General features: G+C 38.3%; 1 protein-coding gene across 2 annotated transcripts in view; it reads left to right on the top strand.

Annotated features, from left to right (window-relative positions):
- The window catches only part of RAB6A (RAB6A, member RAS oncogene family), a 79232-nt gene extending 72511 nt beyond the window's left edge, over positions 1–6721 (top strand). For both annotated transcript variants that reach the window (XM_034995526.1, XM_034995527.1), the window contains exons 7-8: positions 3205–3271; positions 4493–6721. In XM_034995526.1, the coding sequence (XP_034851417.1) occupies positions 3205–3271; positions 4493–4557 (132 nt within the window). In that variant the 3' untranslated portion in view covers positions 4558–6721. The remainder of the gene's footprint in view (positions 1–3204; positions 3272–4492) is intronic.
- Positions 6722–23286: the final 16565 nt, after the last annotated feature.

The raw sequence follows: 23286 nt of genomic DNA, 5'->3' as shown, positions 1-23286 counted from the left end.
TTTATTTATTTATTTATTTGAGAGAGAGAGAATGAGAGACAGCATGAGAGGGAGGAGGGTCAGAGGGAGAAGCAGACTCCCCGCCGAGCAGGGAGCCCGATGCGGGACTCGATCCCGGGACTCCAGGATCATGACCTGAGCCGAAGGCAGTCGCTTAACCAACTGAGCCACCCAGGCGCCCTACTTTTTGATTACTTTAAATTAGTGTTACAGCATAGGTCTTTGACCATGGCTGCACATTAGAATCATCCAGAGATCTTTTCATGAAACACTAAGGGCCCCGCCCCACCCCATGTTCGTTAAATCTATCTTTGCACGTGGGACCCAAGTATCTGGTATTGTTTGCTTTTAGTTTCCTGGGTAATGCTGATGCATGGTAGGTATTGAGAACCACTGGTATAGAGGGAAGGACTTTACACATAACCATTCAAGGAAACATCCCTAAAATATTTCTTTCTGATTACTTTCAAAGGTAAAAATAAGTTGAACTTCACAACTATAGCCCCCCTTTTATTAAGAAGAATCTAAAGATTAGGGAAATTAATATCCTTGAGGTTACAAAGCAAAGCTATAATAATGGGGTAGTTAGTACTACAGTTTCTTGATGAGAATTTTATATTCTTTCTAGAAACACATTAAATACTGTGTTATATTATGAGAATAGGTAGGTAAAAATATAACAATACCATCTCTGAAAGACCTCTTTATGTACTTTTTTTAAAGCATCAAAACTTGTAAACCATTTTATTCCATTTTCACAGAAAGTAAACAAACCTTCCCAATGCCTCCATTTTTAAGCTAGCCTATAATAAACTTTGGTATCCTTAAGAGCTGAAGATGGTGCATTTTTAAACAGTTTAATAAATATTTAATGTCAGAAGCAAACTATGAGATCTTGGGGGAAGATTTCTAGATATTTTTAAGAACATTTCAGTTCTGCCCTAATATTTTCAGAAGGTTTTTCCCAACCCCCACACCTTTCCCAACAGTTTTAAATAGCTTCTTAAAGCAGAATGTTACACCTATTGGCATCTTGTTATAGTCCTATAATTCACTCCATTTCATAACATTTGGAAAAATTTTCTTTTCCCCTAGCCCACAGGACCATGAGTTATTATGACTAGTCTTTAGTAGAAATAGAGCTACTGTTTATTATAGACTTTCTGTATAACAGATTGGTTCTAAGCAGTTTACTCATGATCTCCCTTAATTTTCACAATAATCTAGTCAGTTAAGTATACTATTATTGTAAGCCCATTTTACAGATGAAAAAACTGAGAAACAGAAAGATGACCTGTCACCTAAGTGGCCTGCCCAGAATATAAACTTCACACTTTACCTTTTAGTTTTTAGGTTTTTGCCATTCTGCCCTATATTTAAAGCACTTTCAATATGTGATTTGTAGATCTTTGTAACCATAGTAAAACAATTAGAATCACCGATAAAAGTCCTAATGCAAACTGTTGTTTTTAATGCCTTCCTTTGCCCATAGGACAAATTTGTCTCCTTTCCAGGCCTTTCTTAATCTGGCCTTTAATATATAGACTTCTTTCTAATCCTTTTACATATTTTGTACTCTAGCCAGTCTGGACTACCTAAACTGACTATACCTTGTGCTTTTCTCTGAACGTGGTTTGGGCATTTGATTGTCTAGTAGTGACAAATGTGGCACTGTGTCCCAGATGGGATACAAATGGGCACTGTGCATCCCAGAAATTCATTCTATTAATAGTGATATTCAATCTTGGCTTTAGTAATTTTAACACTTAGGCATCTAGCCATAATGTATAGTCAGCACATTTCTGATTTCAGTAGTTTCAAGGACAAGGGAAAAGAATATTGAAGCAAATGACTAACTTTGATACATCTCTAAAATGCTACTAAACCTTATAGAACCAAAACAATTAAACTTTTTCTCAAATCTTCCCTAATCCTACCCCACCAGGCTACTGCCTACAGATAAAAATTTGCTCCTTTTCTATATTCCTTTCCCTAAACAGATTATGTAGCGTTCTAATTTTCATCAGTAGATCTTCTATTGTTTCTGTTCCTTCTCATTTTACCTCAGCAACATTTGTGAAGCACTTAAGTTCCGAGCACTTTTGCATAATATGTTTTTCAGCCAAGTGAAATTTTTAAACTGCCTTTAAATCCCAGCTGAAATGTCATCACCTAAATAATTTTTCCCAGTGTCCTGAGAAGGGCCTTCTTATATCTGTGTTCTCATATCATTTTGTATTTCCTTGGTTTATGGCAGTTATCACACTGTAACATAATGAATTGTTTGCATCTGTCTCCCTTACCAGACTGCAAGCTCCCTTGAATTAAAAAGCTACATCTTGTTCATTTCTCTGTCCCTAGAGAACCTGAGACAGTGACTCAAACAAGCAGGTATTTAGTACAAGGGAGTTATATCACACATGCATTTAACTTTTAGGAATTTTATACTGCATGCCAAAAAGAGAAATGATTGAAATAATCAGCCAATTTCACCTGCCATTCTACCCAGTGAGTATATGCCTAGTTCTGGACACATAATAGGGGCTATGCGTCTGTTGTTCCTTCGGTCAGTTTCTGTTCCCACATGCCTCTCAAAGTGACCATCTTGTCCTTGAGTGTGAATCTCCGTTTAAAGAAACTTTTCATAAGTCATACCTCAGACACAAGCCAACTACTTCCACTGGTACTTTTTCTATTGATGGAGGAAAAGCCATGTGCATTGGATTTGAGAGGTGGTGTGTTGGTCTCTAACAGTGATTTCCTAAGGAATTACCCAGGGTAATTTTGACTAGACTGACTTTTACTATATATTACTGACTTCAGAAACTGTTTATGAAAGATAGGAATGCCACTTTATACGGTTTTCCTAAATGAGCAATCTTCTGTCCTTACTCTGAATTGTTATAGTAGGTTTTTATGACTCAGATCACATTTTTGCTGCTTATTTCTTAGCTGTTTGTTCATGTCTGATCTCACCAGTTAGAAAGTAAGGATCATATCTTTATACCTCTTTGTAGATGGCATACAGCATATAGTACTTATAAAATAAATAGACATTTTAGTATGCTTTCATTATGCTAAGGTCTAAGTGAGAAATAATCCAGAAGCCATATCTTTTAACTTACCATCTAGTAGTCATCCACTTTCACTTGATACCATTTGCTAAATTTTCCCTTCCAATTATCACATTTCTTTTCTCCACAGCTCTTTCGACGTGTTGCAGCGGCTTTGCCTGGAATGGAAAGCACACAGGACAGAAGCAGAGAAGACAGTATCCTTTTTGTTTCATCAGAAAATTTTATTGTTAACTAGTCTTTAGAGCTCCACTTGGTTGGCTAAGGATTATGCTATTGCCTTTTACAGCCAGGAATTAATGGCTTAGGAGCATAGAAGCTCCAAGGTTTTCTATGGCAAAGAGATCTGGTAGTTCACGTGTACCCTTTGCGGCCTGGTGCTCACAACAGTTAATCAATGAGAAGGTTTGTGTTTGTTTACTTGCTTGATTTTTTTTTTTAAGATTTTATTTATTTATTTATTTATTTGGCAGAGAGAGCAGGAGAGCACAAGCAGCGGGAGCGGCAGAGGGAGAGCGAGAAACAGGCCCCCTGTTGAGCAGGGAGCCCAATGGTGGGGCTCGATCCTAGGACCCTGGGATCATGACCTGAGCCGAAGGCAGTCGCTTAAACAACTGAGCCACCCAGGCACCCCTACTTGCTTGATATTTAATGAACAGGAAACTTAGAATCCAAGCCTTCTGCCTTTTAATTTTGAGTCCTGTTGGCTCTAGGCTTTTTCCCTACAATATATATCATATTTTCCTCCCTTGCTTTTTCTAACATTCAAGCTTTCTGCTTGGCACAGGCAGGAAATAACTCAGTCTGGAGTTTTATTGTGGCCTCTGCTTTCAGAAACAGGACATAATGAAGCACATCTAATAATAGTTATTTTAAAGGATTTTTAATTTTAATATTTTAATTGTTTTATATTTACCTTTAGTGTTTTTCCGTATACATTTTTATTAAGCCATAGAATTCATAGCACTTTGTGTTCAGCTTTTCCCACTGCTAAATGTTTTATGTTTTCTAAGCCTTTATTACTTTTAATAGGATAATATGTTCTACAGAGTTGAAGTCCCATCATCTATTAAATTCTCTTCCTTTGTTAGAACTCTTTTTGTAGGCTATTTTCAGATTTTTATTATAGATAATTCTGTAAGGAGCATCATCTTTCATCTGGTTTCTTGCTCCTGTAATTTCCTTAGAAGAGATTCCCATGAATAGGGCTTAACCTTATTCTCACCCTTGTTGCATATAGTAGATATAGGTGAGTTTATTTCATTTGAGCACCTCGTACAGTGAACTAGCTGTATAGGAAATAATGGTTGTATCCACTCTGAAACCAATAGGAATTGAAAGGGCTTGCAAGAGATGTCAGTGTTCGGCAGAATTGGAATTGTACTTTCCCATTTATAGCTCCTTAACTTTTGTTTCAGTGATTGACATAAAACTGGAAAAGCCTCAGGAGCAACCAGTCAGTGAAGGAGGCTGCTCCTGCTAATCCCCCATGGCATCTTTAACTTTTCTCCAGAAGCTCACTGCTTTGGCCCCCTTACTCTTTCATTGACTGCAGTGTGAATATTGGCTTGAACCTTTTCCCTTCAGTAATAACGTATTGCAATTCATCATTGCTGCCTGTCTCGTGGAGATGATCTATTAGCTTCACAAGCACAAAAAAGTCGGTGTCTTCATTATTTATATTTTACAAAAAGCCAAATGATTCCAACATATTCCACTTTAAAAATTAGATACATTTTCTCAACTTTTTTTTTTCCTTTTCAATGTTAAGATAATGTACTTTAAAATGATGGAAATTTTAACAGTATATGGTTTGGTTAAGGAACAGTTGTTCATAGCAGCACTTGCCTACCTACTCGATCTCTCTGCTTTTCTCACCTCTCCCTTACTGCATTCCCTATTCTTTCTCTCTCTCCCTAAAAACAGACGAGGTATGACAAAGCAGCAGTCAGACCAAGCCCATTGGATCCTTCAAATTTAGCGATACCACTTGCTCGAACCTTGGGCCAGAATGTCCAAAATTATTATTGAGCAGTGATATAAATTACTTAGACTTTATTTGAGGTCAAAACTCAACTATTATGGTAGGCAGTGCTTGAATAAGACAAGGGTTCTGTTGCATCTTCAAAATGAGTCCTAATGAACACACTGAGTACTTAGTAAGTTAAGTGAACATAAAATGTGTTTCAGACCAAATAGATGACCCTTTCACATGTTAGTCTCTGGGAGAGAAGGGTAACAGTGCTTCAGAACATGTTTTTAATACTGAATTCTTCTCTGAACTGTTTCTCCCAGGATTTAAAATTGTCAAGATAAAGTTATTCTCTTTGTTTAAAAAAAAAGAAGAAAACTTTTGTAAGCAATAGATTTCTCTTGGGTTTTCTTTCTTCAAAAAATGCTATGTAGGCAAGGCACTATAGAAATCAAATTCCTTTAAGAAGAACCAGTGGAAGAATTTAAACTTGGCACCTTGATCAAAACTACAATAACCAGTAGAAACAATGATATCTAAAGTTTACCAACAAAAGAATCCTCAACAGAATAGCAAATACTTTGCTCAGGACATTTGAGGTCAAACTGAAAATAGAAACAGGTTTCTTATAAGCCCCTAGAGGCAGATCTGGAAAAGCATACATAGAAGAGGGAAAGGAGAGAATGGAAATAAAACTCAATATTATGCAGATTTATGCCTTATTTTTTAGCTTTTTTTTTTAATGTTGGTTTTGCTTTTTATTAGGTCTGTATAGTTTGATAATTAACCAGTGATTTAGTTTTATATTGAAGCTAAAATTAATCTTTTTTCTTTGGTGATATTTATTTCTTTGCCTTCTTTTTTTTAAACTACTTTCAATTTTTAGATGTTTTGTCCAGTCTGTTTAGAGCTTCATCACCATGGCAATATATATTTCCCTTAAAACACGGTAAACAAATATACTAGGAGTGCACCATTTTAATCTTTACTAGTTATTGTGAGATTGCTGTGTAAGTTAATAAACACATTTGTAAATACATTGTTTGCAGGAAGAAAATTTCTGAGTTACAGCTCAGGAAAAGCCTGCTGAATTTACGTTGTAAGCATTACTTAACACAGTATAAAGATGAAAAGACAACAAAAAATAATTCATACTTCTTCATCCCCTCATTGCAACAAAACCCTTAACTGGGAGAACCTTATTCCCCTCTCTTTCCTCTTCCTTCTCCAATTCCCACTTATTGTCACCTTGTAATATTCAGAGAGCACTTGGATTATGGGTCTGAATAGAGAAATGCTTTCAGATAATCATTAGCCCACATACCACTAACTTATACTCAAAGATGGGATGGAGTTGTAAAGTGCTTTTATATAATACGATATTATTGTTAAAGGCGAGGGTTGACTCTTTTGTTTCATTTTGACATGGCATGTCCTGAAATAAATATCAATTCAATATGGCAGATGGGTCATATTCTTTATTTGGAAGAAGTTGTGATTTTTGACATGGGGGTGATTGTCTTCCTACACTGTAGTGTTTGACTCTTTATGTATCTATAAAACAGTAACCAGTTATGCTGCTTTTTAATATTGGTCCTTTTATTTGGCTTGGGGTTCTTCAACTGAAGCAGTGAAGTGTGTTCATAGTCCAGATTTTTTTTTAATAAACAATTTTGCTGCCAAAAATATATAAATAAAACACAAACGAAAACAATTACTGACTTGGTTTTCTATTCCTGCCAAGGTAGTAAATTAGCATGAGTTTCCTACTTCCTCCTTAGAACTGTAAAGGGAACTTGAAATCCAGAAAAATAACAAAACAACAATAATAAGAAACCCCTGGGGTTTCAACTGTTCAGAGTGAGGGAGAGTGGCTACAACTTGAAAGACCGGGCCACTGGTGGAGGCAGTAATATAATATATTAAGAAACTTGGTTTATGTTCTGCTTTTGCCTCCTCCTAACCCACTTTGTCCTAGAGACAGGGACAGCAAACTACTGCCCTCCCACGAAATCCATCCTGCTTCTTGTTTTTAAGTTAGGTTTTATTGGAACTCACTACAAAGGTGGAGTTGAGTAGTTGTGACAGACCTTATTGCCCCAAAAGCCAAAAATATTTACTGTAAAGGGCCAACTCTTGCCTTGGCACAAATGATAGCTGTTGCCCTTACAGAAAGGGAGGCCACAGGTCAGACTACTGGTATAGTGTCCACAGGGGTAAAATATCAGGGCCGTGTAAAATCCCTGATAAATGAGGAGTTGATGAAATAGGGGGGGAATGACCTGCCTGCCTTAGACCTTTCACTCACTCACTTAACCCTTCCCTTTAAAAACTTCAGTTAGTGGTCCGTAATCTAGGTCGCTGCCTCCTGCAAGAGCTGCTGCTTCCCAGATTAGTTTAAAGGTAAGTCTTTCTAAAAAAACAGTGTGGTTTAGTGGGATGTGACTGAATGGGAGCAATTACATGTGGTTTTGTGGTTCCTGCGACTCTTTCCCACTGTTGTCCCCTCCCTTCCTAAAACACTTGACATTCTGGTCTTTGACCCTTGCCTAGTATACCTTCCCAGACTTGTAACACATACCCCCAGGAGAATTTGGACCCACAAGCCAGAATAGTTGGCTGAAACTGTCTCAAAAGAAAAAGTGAATATCATCTGAAGCAGAAATACTTGAAAAGACCAAAAATTTTAGAGAAGATATTAGCAATATGGAACAAGAATCATAAAATAAATATAACTATTAAGTGTGAAAAATATAATAGTTGAAATAAAGAACACATGTGATCAATGGTAGACTACATTCCACTGATTAATGAGAACATTAAAATGAGGAGCTCTTTCCCTAGAAAGCAAAGAAATAGAAAAGATTGAGGATAATAGTATACATAACAACATCTGGTAGCAATTCCAGAAAGATAAAACAAGAAGAACCTCAAGTACTGAAAATGAAGATAGTATTTATGATAATCATCTGCATATCTTGTGAATGCAGCTTCTAAAATGGTTCCTGATCCCTGCCTCCTGGATTTCATGCCTTTGTACAGTCCTTTTCCTCTCAGTGTAGGGTGGACCTGATAACTTGCTTCTAAGGAATAGAATACAGCAAAAACAGTAAGATGTCACTTTGAAGATTGTGTTATGAAAAACACTTGTTTTGTCAATCTGTCTGACTCATTTGCCTCAGTGCAGCAATCTGCTATGTTGTGAGCTGCCTGTGGAGAGGCCCACGTAGTAAGGAGCTGACAGCAGGCTCCAGCAAGTGAGGAACTAATGTCCTCAGTAAAACAGACTGCAAGGAACTGAATGAAAAACAAGCCACAGACAGAAAATACTTGCAAATTTCATGCTTCATAAAGGGCCAGTATTCAGAATATATGAAGAACTCTCATACTTGACAGGAAAACAATCCAATGAAAAGGTAGAAAATTTGACCAGACATTTCACTAAAGAAGATATACAAATGGCAAAAAAGACATGAAAAACGTTTGACATCATTAGTCACTAGAGAAATGCAAATTAAAACCACAGCAAAACACCACTTTGCACATATTTAGAAAGATAAATTTTAAAAGACTGACCTTATCAAGTGTAGATGAAGATGAGCAACTGGAACTCTCATACACAGCTAGTATGAGATTGTGAAAAAACAGTTCGGCAGTTTTTTAGAAAGTTAAACATACACTTAAATAACATAGCTATACATGCTTAAGTATTTACCCACAAGAAATGAAAGCATGTGGGGCGCCTGGGTGGCTCAGTCGTTAAACATCTGCCTTCGGCTCAGGTCATGATCCCAGGGTCCTGGGATCGAGCCCCACATTGGGCTCTTGCTCGGCGGGAAGCCTGCTTCTCCCTTTGCTACTCCCCCTGCTTGTGTTCCCTCTCTCTCTGTGTCTCTGTCAAATAAATAAAATCGTTACAAAAAAAAAAGAAACGAAAGCATGTATCTATACGAAGACTTGCACACAAATATTCATAGCTTGTATTAGCCAAGAACTGGGAACAACCCAAATGTCCGTCAAAAGGTAAATATATAAACATGATACATGGTATATGCAGTGAAGCAGAATAAACTATTGATACATGAATCTCAATATAACCTAAGTGAAAAAAGTTGGACCAAAAAGTACATATTTTATGTTTTCATTTATGTAAAATTCTAGGAAGTGTAAATTAATCAAAACTCTCAATTTCAGCCCCTAGTAATCTCTATTCTGCTTTCTGTTTCTGAATTTGCCTATTCTAGGTAACACGTGTAAATGGAATTATACAGTATTTGTCCTTTGTATCGGGCTTCTTTCACTTAACATGTTTTCAGTGTTCATCCATGTTGTAGCATGTATCAGAATTTCATTCCTTTTTATGGCGGAATAAAAGTCCAAATTATGTATATACTACATTTTGTTTCCACATTCATCTGTTGGTAGACACTTGGTTTGTTTCCACCTTCTGGCTGTTTTAAATAATGCTGCCAAGAATATTGGTATACAAGTACCTGTTTGAGTCCCTATTTTCAGGGGTTTTTTTTTTTTTTTGGTACAAACCTAGAAGTAGAATTGCTGGATCATATAATTCTATGTTTATGTATCTTTTTGAGGAAATGCCAAACTGCTTTCCACAGCAGCTGCACCATTTTACATTCCCACCAGCAATGACTGTATCAGGGTTCCAATTTTTCCATATGCTCATCAACACCTTTTATGTTCTGATTTTTTTGATAATAGTCATCCTTATGGGTATATAGTGATACCTATTTCATTGTGATTTTGATTTGCATTTCCCTAATGATTAGTAATGTTAAACATGCTTCCTGGCCATTTGTAGAATTTCTTTGGAGAAATGTCTAAGTCCTTTGCCCATTTTTAAATTGGGTTGCTTATTGTGTTGTTGAGTTATAGAAGTTCTTTAGATATTAATTCTGTAATAGATCTGTGGATTTACAAATATTTCATCTTGTTCTGTGGGTTGTCTTTTCACTAGAGTCCTTTGATGCACAAAAGTTTTAAATTTTGATCAGTTTTTTTTTTTCTGCCTGTGCTTTTGGTGTTATATGTAAGAAATCATTGCCAAATCAATGTCATAAAGATTTTCTCCTATGTTTTATTTTATGAGTTTTATACTTTTAGCTCTTGGGTTTAAGTCTTTGATCCATTTTGAGTTAATTTTGTATACTGTGTAAGATAAGGGCCCAGCTTTATTCTTTTGCATGTGGATATCTTTTCCCCAGCAACATTTGTCAGAAAGACTGTCCTTTCCCCATTGAATGAATGGTCTTGGCACTCTTGTTGAAAATCAATTGTCCATATATGTAAGAGTTTATTTCTGGGTTGTCTATTCTGTTCCATTCATCTCCATGTCTGTCCTTATGCCGGTACTATACCGTTTTGATTACTGTCGCTTTGTCGTAAGTTTAGAAGTCTGGAAATATGAGTGCTGTACTGCAACTTGTTCTGATTGCTTTGGGTAGTATTGTTATCTTGCTATTAAATCCTCCAGTCCGTGAACACAAGATGTCCTTCTGTCTTAGTTCATTTGGGCTGTGATAAAATACCAGACTGGGTAACTAATAAACAACAGAAATTTATTACCCATATAGCTCTGGAGGCTGCAAAGTCCAAAAGCAAGGCACTAGCACGGTCACCTTCTGGTGAGGGCCCTTTTCCTGATTCGTTGCTAGCTCCTTGCTGTGTTCTCATGTGATGGAAGGAGCGAGGGATCTCTCTGGAGCCTGGAGCCCCTTTTATAAAGGCACTAATACCATTCATGGGGGCTTCACCTTTGGGAGGATTTCAGTATATGAATTTTGGAGGGACACATTCACACCATAACATTATGCCTCTGACCCCAAAATTCATGTCCTCATATGCAAAATACATTGATTCCATCTGAAAGGCCCCCAAAGTCTTAACCTGTTCCAGTGTCAACTTCAGAGTTTCCAAAGTCTCCTCTAAATCAGATATGGGTGAGGGGTGCCTGGGTGGCTCAGTCGTTAAGCGTCTGCTTTCAGGGCTCAGGTCATGATCCCACAGTCCTGGGACCGAGCCCTGCATCGGGCTCCCTTCTTGGCGGGAAGCTTGCTTCTCCCTCTCCCACTCCCCCTGCTTGTGTTCCCTCTCTTGCTGTGTCTCTCTCTGTCAAATAAAATCTTCTAAAAAAAAAAAAATCAGATATGGGTGAGGCTCAAGGCAGATTCATCCTAAGGCAATGGGTCTCCAGTTGTGAACCTGGGGAAGTCAATGTGCTTCCAAAATACAGTGATGGGACAGGCATAGGATGAACACCCCCAATCCAAAAGGGAGAAATAGAAAAAAAGGAGTAATAGGTTCATAGCAAGTCCAAAACGTTAAGGCACACTGAGGCAGGGTTCTGCATTCTGGAATAATGGGTGGCTCTGCCCCAGTTCTCATAGGTTGGAGTCGGGTACCTGTGGCTCTCTGGAGGTGGAATCTCACCCCAGTGTCTCTACTGGTTTGGTGTTTTGAACGTAGCCCTGCCCCCATGGTTCTACTGGGCATCGCCCTAGTGGGAGTTGTCTGCTATGGCCTGACTCCAAAGCAGACCTCAATCTGGGTTGCATACCACAGGCTCCTGGACAATCCATCCTTTGGAAATTAGGTGAAGATAGTCACACCTGGCACTGTGGATGCTACCAAGATTTATCATTTGTGCCCTCTGAAGGGGATGCCACTGAGCCTGCCCTACTCCTAAGGCAGCTGAAGTGCTATGCGCCGGAATTTGGGGAGCAGAGCCTGCTATGTGAAGGGGTGCCCGGCGTTGGAGATCTCCTTTGAAATCCTTCTGTCCTGCGGGCCCATGCTATCTGCAACTGCAATGGGAGGGCCAGCCCTGAAGATTTCTGAAATGCCTTAGAAGTCATACTTTTATTGCTTTGGAGAATAGGTCCTGGCTTCTGTTTAGATGGCCAGCCACTTCTTAGCTTCTGTGAGATGGTAGTCTCACACCAATCTTATCAAATCTGGCCACACCCTTCGTGTACTCTCCAGAAATTAGCTTTCTTATTCTTTCAATACTGATAGGCTGAGAATTTTCTAAATTTTAAATTTCTGTTTTCCTTTTGATTAAGAATTCCACCTTTAGGAATTGTTGAATCATAACTTAATGCTCATCACAATAAGTGTACTCTGAAACTAATATAACACTATATGTCAATTATACTTCAAATAAAAAACAGAAGTAGATACAAATGTAGAACAAACTTGTTTGGGGATAGGCAAAAGGGTTGAATGGGATTAAGAAATACGAACTTTATAAAGTAATTCACAGAGATGAAAAGTACAGGGTAGGAAATATAGTCAATAATACTGTAATAACTTAGTATGATGACAGATGGTAACCACATTTGTGAGCATTTTGTAATGCATATGATTGTTGAATCACTATGTTGTACACCTGAAACTTATAATAGTGTATGTCAATTCTGCAATTAAAAAATAATTCCACCTTTAAATCATTTCTCTCTTACATTTTACTGTAAGCATTCAAGAGAAGTCAAGCTACTCCTTCAGCATTTTGCTTAGAAATTCCTTCAGCCAAATATTAATTCATCACTCACAAGTTCTACCTTCCACAAAAAACTAGGACATGAACACAATTCAGCCAAGCTTTTGGGCACCTTATATTAAGGATTGCCTTTTCTCTGTCAGAGACCTCATCAGAATGGCCTTTTCCATCCGTATTTCTACCACTACTCTGATCACAACTGCTTAAGTGTTCTCTAAGATTGAAGCTTTCTCTATAGCTCTCATCTTCTCCTGAGCCATCAAGAGAACTATCCTTAACAATCCATTCAGGCAATCAATGTAAGCTTTTTCTAGCATGCACCTCCAAACTCTTCCAACCTCAGCCCATTACCAAGTTCCAAAGCCACTTCCACATTTTTAGGTATTGGTTTTAGGAACAATCCCACTTCTTGGTACCAATTTTTCTTAGTCCTTTCGGGCTGCTCTAAGAAAATACCACAGACTGGGTAGCTTATAAGCAGCAGATATTTATTGCTCAGAAGTCCGATGGAGCCCAGAAGTCTGATGAAATTAGGGTGCCAGCATAGTCATGTGAGGCCTCTTTTGGGTCACAGACTTCTTGTGGTATACTCACATGGCAGAAAGGGCAAGGGATCTCTGTGGAGCCTCTTTTATAAAGTCACTAATCCTGTTCATGAGGGCTCCACCCTCATGATTTAAGGACCTCCCTAAGCCCCACCTAGGAATACCATCACTTTCAGGGGGTTAAGATTTCAATGTATGAGTTTTGAGGTAGACAAACATTCAGACCATAACACATTGCATTTATTCACATCTTTAACTTCTTTCAGCAGTGTCTTAGTTTTCAGCATACAAGTCTTTCACATCCTTGGTTGTTAGGTTTATTCCTAAGTATTTTATTCCTTTTGGTGCTATTTTAAGTGGAATCTTTTTAATTTCCTTTTTGGATTGTTCAGTGCTAGTGTATAAAGTGCAACTGATTTTTATGTTGATTTTATGTCCTGCAACTGCTAAATTTGTCTTGTTAGGTCTAACAATTTTTTTGTGGAATATTTAGGGTTTTTAACATACAGTTGACCCTTGAACAATGCAGGGGTTAAGTGCACTGACTCTGCAGTCAAAAATCTGCATATAAGAAACAAGTGTTAGTGAGGATGTGGAGAAAAAGGAACCCTCATGCACTGCTGGTAGGAATGCAAACTGGTGCAACTACTGTGGAAGACAGTATGGAGTTTCCTCAAAAAGTTAAAAATAGAACTACCCTGTGATCCAGTAATTGCACTACTGCCTATTTACCAAAAGAATACGAAAACACTAATTCAAAGGGATACAGGTACCCCTATGTTTATTGCAGCATTATTTACAATAGCTAAACTATGGAAGCAGCCTAAGTGTCCATCGACAAATGGATAAAGAAGCGGTACATATGAGATATATATATATGTATATGTATATATATATATATATACATACACACACACATACATACAATGGAATATTAGCCATAAAAAGAATGAAATCTTGCCATTTGCAACAACATGGATGGAACTAGAGAATAAAATGCTAAGTGAAATTAGAGAAAGACAAATACCATATGATTTCACTCATATGTGGAATTTAAGAAACAAAACAAACAAAAAAAACCAAAAAACCAGACTTATCTATAGAAAACAAACTGATGGTTATCAGAGGGGAGGTGGGTGAGGTAATGGGTGAAACAGGCGATGGGGATTAAGGAGTGCCCTTGTGGTGATGAGCACTGGGTAGTGTACAGAATTACTGAATCACTATATTGTACACCTGAAACCAATATAACACTGTATGTTAACTATATTGGAATTAAAGCAAATCTGCATATAACTTTTTTTTTCTTTTTTTTTTTTTTTTAAGATTTTATTTATTTGACAGAGACACAGCGAGAGAGGGAACACAAGCAGGGAGAGTGGGAGAGGGAGAAGCAGGCTTCCCGCGGAGCTGGGAACCCGATGCGGGGCTCGATCCCAGGACCCTGGGATCATGACCTGAGCCGAAGGCAGGCGCTTAACGACTGAGCCACCCAGGCACCCCTGCATATAACTTTTGAGTCCCCAAAAACTTAACTACAAATACTGTTGACCAGAAGCCATACCAATAACAGCCAATTAACACATATTTTTCATGTTGTTGGTATTATATGTTGTATTCTTACAATAAGGTAAGCTAGAGAAAAGAAAATGTTAAAATCATAAGGAAGAGAACATATATTTACAGTACTGTACTGTATTTATTTGAAGAAAATCTGCATGTAAGTGGACCCATGCAGTTCAAACCTGTGTTGTTCAGGGTCAACTGTATGAGATCATGTCATCTGTAAACAGAGATGATTTATTCTTTTCCAATTTGGATGCCTTTATTTCTTTTTCTAGCCTAATTCCTCTGGCTACAACTCCCAGTACTATGTTGAATACAAGTGACAAAAGTGGTCATTCTGTCTTCTTTCTGATCTTAAGGGAAACCTCACTTTGTTCTCTATAGTTAAGAGTCTGTTTCTGGTTTGTCTCTTTTTTTCTTTGTTTTGTTTCTTAAATTCCACATACGAGTGAAATCCTATGGTATTTGTCTTTCTCTGACTTTTTAAAAAAGATTTTGTTTATTTGTTTGTTTGTTTGAGAGTTAGTGGGTGGAGGGCAGAGGGAGAGGGAGAGATTACCACGCAAACTCTGCACCCAGCATGGAGCCTGACGCAGGGCCCGATCCCATGACCCCGAGATCCCAACCTGAGGCGAAACCAAGAGTCAGATGCTCAACCAACTGAGCCAACCAGGCCCCCTCTGACTGACTTATTTCACTTAGCATTATACTCTCTAGATCCATCCATGTCGTTGCAAATGGCAACATTTCAATCTTTTTTTATGACTGAGTAACATTCCATTGTGTATATATACCACATCTTTATCCATTCAACAATCAATGGACACTTAGGCTGCTTCCATAGTTTGGCTATTGTAAATAATGCTGCAATAAACATAGTGGTACCTGTATCCCTTTGAATTATTGTTATATATTCTTTGGGTAAATAGCCAGTGGTGTGATTATTGGGTCATAGGGTAGTTCTATTTTTAACTTTTTGAGGAAGCTCCTTATGTCTTCCACAGTAGCTGCACCAGTTTGCATTCCCACCAGCAGTGTACGAGGGTTCCTTTTTCTCCACATCCTCACCAACACTTGTTTTTTGTGTTTCTTATTTTAGCCATTCTGACAGGTATGAGGTGATATCTCATTGTGGTTTTGATTTGCATTTCCCTGATGATTAGTGATGTTGAGCAGTTTTTCATGTTTCTTTGGGCCATCAGTGTGTCTTCTTTGGGGAAATATCTGTTCCTTTCTTCTACTCATTTTTAACTGGATTATTTGGGGTTTTTTGGTGTTGAGTTTTGTAAGTTCTTTATATATTTTGGATACTAACCCTTTATGGGATATGTCATTTGTAAATGTCCTCTCCCATTCAGTAGGTTGTCTTTTGGTTTTATTGATTATTTCCTTTGCTGTACAGAAGCTTTTTATTTTGATGTAGTCTCAATAGTTGATTTTTGCTTTTGTTTCCCTTGCCTCAGAAAACGTATCTAGAAAAATATTGCTGTGGTCAATGTCAGAGAAAATACTGCCTACAGTCTCTTTTAGAGTTTTTATGGTTTCAGGTCTCGTATTTAGGTCCTTAATTCGTTTTGAGTTTAATAATTCTTTAAGTGTTTGGTAGAATTCACCACTGAAGCCATCTAGTCTAGTTATGGGCTTTTCTTTATTGGGAGGTTTTTGATCATTGATTTGATCTACTTACTAGACATAGGTCTATTCAAATTTTCTATTTCTTTATGAATCATTTTGATAGGCTGTACGGAATTTGCTGATTTCCTCTTGGTCATCCAATTTGTTGGTGTACAATTGTTCACAGTATTCTTTTATAATTGTTTTTATTTCTGTATAATTGGTAGTGATGTCCCCAGTTTCATTTCTGAGTTTAGTAATTTGAGTCTTTCCTCTTTCTTTCTTTTTTTTTTTTTTTTTTTTGAGATTTTATTTATTTGACAGAGAGAGACACAATGAGAGAGGGAACACAAGCAGGGGTAGTGGGAGAGGGAGAAGCAGGCTTCCCACTGAGCAGGGAGCCTGATGCGGGGATCCACCCCAGGAACCCGGGATCATGACCTGAGCCGAAGGCAGACACTTAATGACTGAGCCACCCAGGTGCCCTCTGAGTCTTTCCTCTTTTTTCATGAGTCTCTTTTTTTTAATTAGCTAAAGGTTTGTCATTTTTTTTTTTTTTGAGATTTTATTTATTTATTTGACAGAGAGAGACACAGCGAGAGAGGGAAGACAAGCAGGGGGAGTGGGAGAGGGAGAAGCAGGCTTCCTGCAGAGCAGGGAGCCCGATGTGGGGCTTGATCCCAGGAACCTGGGACCATGACCTGAGCCGAAGGCAGACGCTTAACGACTGAGTCACCCAGGCACCCCTAAAGGTTTGTCAATTTTGTTGACCTTCTCAAAGAACCAACTTTTGGTTTCATTGAATGTCTCCATTTTCTTTTCTTTCTTTCTTTTTTTTTTACAATCTTTTAAAAATTCTTTTTAATTTTTTATATTAACATATAATGTATTATTTGTTTTAGGGGTACAGGTCTGTGATTCATCAGTCTTACACAATTCACAGCACTCACCATAGCACATACCCTCCCCAATGTCCATCACCCAGCCACCCCATCCCTGCCACCCCCCACCACTCCAGCAACCCTCAGTTTGTTTCCTGAGATTAAGAGTCTGTTATTCTTTGTCTCTCTCTCTGGTTTCATCTTGTTTCATTTTTCCCTCTCTTCCCCTACAATCCTCTGTCTTGTTTCTCAAATTCCTCATATCAGTGAGATCATATGGTACTTGTCTTTCTCTGACTGACTTATTTCAGTTAGCATAATACCCTCTAGTTCCATCCATGTCGTTGCAAATGGCAAGATTTCATTTTTTTGAAGGCTGCATAATAATCCATTGTATATATATATATACCACATCTTCTTTATCCATTCATCTGTTGATGGACATCTAGGCTCTTTCCATAGTTTGGCTATTGTGGACATTGCTGCTATAAACATTGGGGTGCATGTGCCCCTTCAGATCACTACCTTTGTATCTTTGGGGTAAATACCCAGCAGTGCAATTGCTGGGTTGTAGGGTAGCTCTGTTTTCAACTTTTTGTGGAAGCTCCATACTATTTTCCAGAGTGGCTGCACCAGCTTGCATTCCAACCAACAATGTAGGAGGGTTCCCCTTTCTCCGCATCCTCGCCAACTACTGTTGTTTCCTGACTTGTTAATTTTAGCCATTCTGACTGGTGTGAGGTTGTGTCTCACTGAGGTTTTGATTTGGATTTCCCTGATGCCGAGCAATGTTGAGCACTTTTTCATGTGTCTGTTGGCCATTTGGATGTCTTCCTTGCAGAAATGTCTGTTCATGTCTTCTGCTCATTTCTTGATTGGATTATTTGTTCTCTGGGTGTTGAGTTTGATAAGTTCTTTATAGATTTTGGATACTAGCCCCTTATCTGATATGTCATTTGCAAGTATCTTTTTCCATTCTGTCAGTTGTCTCTTGGTTTTATTGACTGTTTCCTTCGCTGTGCAAAAGCTTTTTACCTTGATGAAGTCCCAATAGTTCATTTTTGCCCTTTCTTCCCTTGCCTTGAGCACTGTTTCTAGGAAGAAGTTGCTGCGGCTGAGGTCGAAGAGGTTGCTGGCTGTGTTCTCCTCAAGGATTTTGATGGATTCCTGTCTCACATTGAGGTCTTTCATCCATTTTGAGTCTATTTTTGTGTGTGGTGTAAGGAAGTGGTCCAGCTTCATTCTTCTGCATGTGGCTGTCCAATTTTCCCAACACCATTTGTTGAAGAAATTTTTTTTTTTCCAATGGACATTCTTTGCTGCTTTGTCGAAGATTAGTTGACCATAGAGTTGAGGGTCCATTTCTGGGCTCTCTGTTCTGTTCCATTGATCTATGTGTCTGTTTTTGTGCCAGTACCATACTGTCTTGATGATGACAGCTTTGTAATAGAGCTGGAAGTCCAGAATTGTGATGCCATCAGCTTTGCTTTTCTTTTTCAACATTCCTCTGGCTATTCGGGGTCTTTTCTGGTTCCATACAAATTTTAGGATTATTTGTTCCATTTCTTTGAAAAAAGTGGATGGTATTTTGATAGGGATTGCATTAAATGTGTAGATTGTTCTAGGTAGCATAGACATTTTCACAGTATTTGTTCTTCCAATCCATGAGCATGGAATGTTTTTCCATTTCTTTGTGTCTTCCTCAATTTCTTTCATGAGCATTCAATAGTTTTCTGAGTACAGATTCTTTGCCTCTTTGGTTAGGTATCTAGGTATCTTTTTTTTTTTAGAAGAGTAACTTTTTTTTTTTTTTAAGATTTTTTTTATTTATTTATTTGACACAGAGAGAGACAGCGAGAGGGGGAACACAAGCAGGGAGGGTGGGAGAGGGAGAAGCAGGCTTCTCGCTAAGCAGAGAGCCCGATGTGGGGCTCGATCCCAGGATCCTGGGATCATGACCTGAGCCGAAGGCAGATGCTTAACGACTGAGCCACCCAGGTGCCCCTATTCCTAAGTATCTTACGGTTTTGGGTGCAACTGTAAATGGGATCGACTCCTTAATTTCTCTTTCTTCTGTCTTATTGCTGGTGTATAGGAATGCCACTGATTTCTGTGCATTGATTTTATATTCTGCCACTTTACTTGAATTCCTGTATGAGTTCTAGCAGTTTTGGGGTGGAGTCTTTTGGTTTTTCCACATAAAGTATCATATCATCTGCAGAAGTGAGAGTTTCACTTCTTCTTTGCTGATTTGGATGCCTTTTATTTCTTTTTCTTTCTTTTTTTTCTTTTATTATGTTATGTTAGTCACCATACATTACATCATTAGTTTTTGATGTAGTGTTCCATGATTCCTTCTTTGCATATAACACCTAGTGCTCCATTCAGTACGTGTCCTCCTTAATACCCATCACCGGGCTAGCCCATCCCCTCACCCCCCTCCTCTCTAAAACCCTCAGTTTATTTCTCAGAGTCCATAGTCTCTCATGTTTAGTCTCCCCCTCCGATTTCCCCTCTTCATTTTTCACTTCCTACTATCTTTTTTTTTTTTTTAACATATAATGTATTATTTGGTTCAGAGGTACAGGTCTGTGATTCATCAGTCTTGCACAATTCACAGCACTCACCATAGCACATAACCTCCCCAATGTCCATCACCCAGCCACCCCATCCCTCCCACCCTCACCACTCCAGTAACCCTCAGTTTGTTTCCTGAGATTAAGAATTCCTCATATCAGTGAGATCATATGATACATGTCTTTCTCTGATTGACTTAATTCGCTTAGCATAATACCCTCTAGTTCCATCCATGTCGTTGCAAATTCGGATGCCTTTTCTTTCTTTTTCTGTCTGATTGCTGAGGCTAGGACTTCTAGTACTATGTTGAATAGCAGTGGTGATAGTGGACATCCCTGCCATGTTCCTGACCTTAGGAGAAGAGCTCTCAGTTTTTCCCGATTGAGAATGATATTCGCTGTGGGTTTTTCATAGATGGTTTTTATGATATTGAGGCATGTTCCCTCTATCCCTACAGTGTGAAGAGTTTTAGTCAAGAAAGGATGCTGTACTTTGTCCAGTGCTTTTTCTGCATCTATTGAGAGTATTATATGGTTCTTGTTCTTTCTTTTATTAATGTCTTGTATCACATTGATTGATTTGCCAATGTTGAACTTAACTTGCAACCCAGAAATAAATCCCAGTTGGTCTTGGTGAATAATTCTTGTAATGTACTATTGAATCCTATTGGCTAGTATTTTGGTGAGAATTTTTGCATCCATGTTCATCAGGGATATTGGTCTGTAGTTCTCCTTTTTGATGGGGTCTTTGTCTGGTTTTGGGATCAAGGTAATGCTGGCCTCATAAAATGAGTTTGGAAGTTTTCCTTCCATTTCTGTTCTTTGGAACAGTTTCAGAAGAATAGGTAGTAATTCTTCTTTAAATGTTTGGTAGAATTCCCCTGGGAAGCCATCTGGCCCTGGGCTCTTGTTTGTTGGGAGATTTTTGATTACTGCTTCAATATCGTCAGTGGTTATGGGTCTGTTCAGGTTTTCTATTTCTTCCTGGTCCAGTTTTGGTAATTTATATGTCTCTAGGAATGCATCCATTTCTTCCAGATTGTCTAATTTGCTGGCATATAGTTGCTCATAATATGTTCTTATAATTGTTTGTATTTCTTTGGTGTTGGTTGTGATCTCTCCTCTTTCAGTCATGATTTTATTTCTTTTCTTTTTGATAAGTCTGGCCAGGGGTTTATCAATCTTAGCTCCTAGTTTCATTGATCTATTCTACTGTTCTTTTGGTTTCTAGTTCATTGATTTCTGCTCTGATCTTTATTATTTCTCTTCTCCTGCTGGGTTTAGGCTTTATTTGCTGTTCTTTCTCCAGCTCCTTTAGGTGTAGGGTTAGGTTGTATATTTGAGACCGTTCTTGTTTCTTGAGGAAGGCTTGTATTGCTATATACTTTCCTCTTAGGACCGCCTTTGCTGCATCCCAAAGATTTTGAACAGTTGTTTTCATTTTCATTTGTCTCCATGAATTTTTAAAATTCTTTAATTTCCTGGTTGACCCATCTTTAGTAGGATGCTCTTTAGCCTCCATGTATTTGAGTTCTTTCCAACTTTCCTCTTGTGATTGAGTTCTAGTTTCAAAGCACTGTGGTCTGAAAATAGGCAGGGAATGATCCCAATCTTTTGGTACCGGTTGAGACCTGATCTGTGACCCAGGCTGTGATCTATTCTGGAGAATGTCCCATGTGCACTAGAGAAGAATGTGTGTTCTGTTGCTTTGGGATGGAATGTTCTGAATATATCTGTGAAGTCCATCTGGGTCCAATGTGTCATTTAAAACCTTTATTTCCTTGTTGATCTTTTGATTAGATGATCTGTCCATTTCAGTCAGGTGGGTATTAAAGTCCCCTACCATTATTGTATTATTGTCAATGTGTTTCTTTGATTTTGTTAATTGGCTTATATAATTGGCTGCTCCCGTGTTAGGGGCATAGATATTTACAATTGTTAGATCTTCTTGTTGGATAGACTCTTTACGTATGATGTAGTGTCCTTCCTCATCTCTTATTATAGTCTTTGGTTTATTTTTATTTTAATTTTATTCATTTATTTGACAAATAGAGGCATAGCGAGAGAGGGAACAGAAGCAGGGAGAGTAGGAGAGGGAGAAGCGGGCTTCCCACTGAGAAGAAGCCCAATGTGGGACTCAATCCCAGGATCCGGGACCATGACCTGTGGTGAAGGCAGACTTTTAACGACTGAGCCACCCAGGCGCCCCTGTAGTCTTTGGTTTAAAATCTAATTTGCCCGATATTAGCATATAGATGGGTCTTGTTTTTTTATCCAATTTGATACCCTGTGTCTTTTGATTGGGGCATTTAGCCCATTTACATTCAGGGTAACTATTGAAAGATATTAACTTAGTGCCATTGTATTGCCTGTAAGATGACTGTTACTGTATATTGTCTGTGTTCCTTTCTGGTCTATGTTGCTTTTAGGCTCTCTCTTTGTTTAGAGGACCCCTTTCAATATTTCTTGTAGGGCTGGTTTGGTGTTCACAAATTTTTAGTTTTTGTTTGTCCTGGAAGCTTTTTATCTCTCCTTCTATTTTCAATGATAGCCTAGCTGGATATAGTATTCTTGGCTACATATATTTCTCATTTAGTGCTCTGAATATATCATGCCAGTCCTTTCTGGCCTGCCAGGTCTCTGCGGATAGGTCTGCTGCCAATCTAATGTTTCTACCATTGTAGGTTACAGACTTCTTGTCCCGAGCTGCTTTTGGGATTTTCTCTTTGTCTCTGAGACTCATAAGTTTTACTATTAGATGTCGGTGTGTTGACCTATTTTTATTTATTTTGAGGGGGGTTCTCTGTGCCTCCTGGATTTTGATGCCTGTTTCCTTCCCTGAATTAGGGAAGTTCTCCAGTGTAATTTGCCCCAATATACCTTCTGCCCCTCTCTCTTTTTCTTCTTCTGGGATCCCAACTATTCTAATATTGTTAGACGGACACTTAGGCTGCTTCCATAGTTTGGCTATTGTAAATAATGCTGCAACAAACATGGGGGTACATGTATGCCTTTGAAATAGTGTTTTGTCTTCTTTGGGTAAATAGCCAGTGGTGTGATTACTGGATCGTGGGGTAGCTCTATTTTTAACTTTTGAGGAACCTCCATACTGTTTTCCATAGTGGCTGTGCTAGTTTGCATTCCCACCAGCAGTGCATGAAGGTTCCTTTTTCTCCACATCCTCACCAACACTTGTTTTTTCCAGTGTGCATCTTTGACTTACCAGCATATACTTAATATTGTACTACTTCACATAAAATTCAGAAAACTTGCCACAGTATAACTCTATTTTCCCATGTCCCCTTCATTCCCCTTGTTCTATTTTTTTGATTCACTCCCAATTTTGCATATACTTATGGGTAATTAGTTCTCATTGAACATTCCATTGTGTGAATAGAATATACCATAAATCCACCTATTCTAGAATTTGAGGTTTTTTCCCACTGCTTTTATACTTTTGTACCTATTACTTTTTGGTAAACATATGTACACATTTCTGTTTGGTGTACCCAAGGAGTATAATTCATGGATTATAAAGT

Source organism: Mirounga leonina, unplaced genomic scaffold (assembly GCF_011800145.1).
Source record: "Mirounga leonina isolate KUSES-001 unplaced genomic scaffold, KU_Mleo_1.0 Mir_92, whole genome shotgun sequence".
NCBI classification, from domain to species: domain Eukaryota; kingdom Metazoa; phylum Chordata; class Mammalia; order Carnivora; family Phocidae; genus Mirounga; species Mirounga leonina.
The sequence above is the reverse complement of the archived record's forward strand: the minus strand, read 5'-3'. Positions and strand labels throughout refer to the sequence as shown.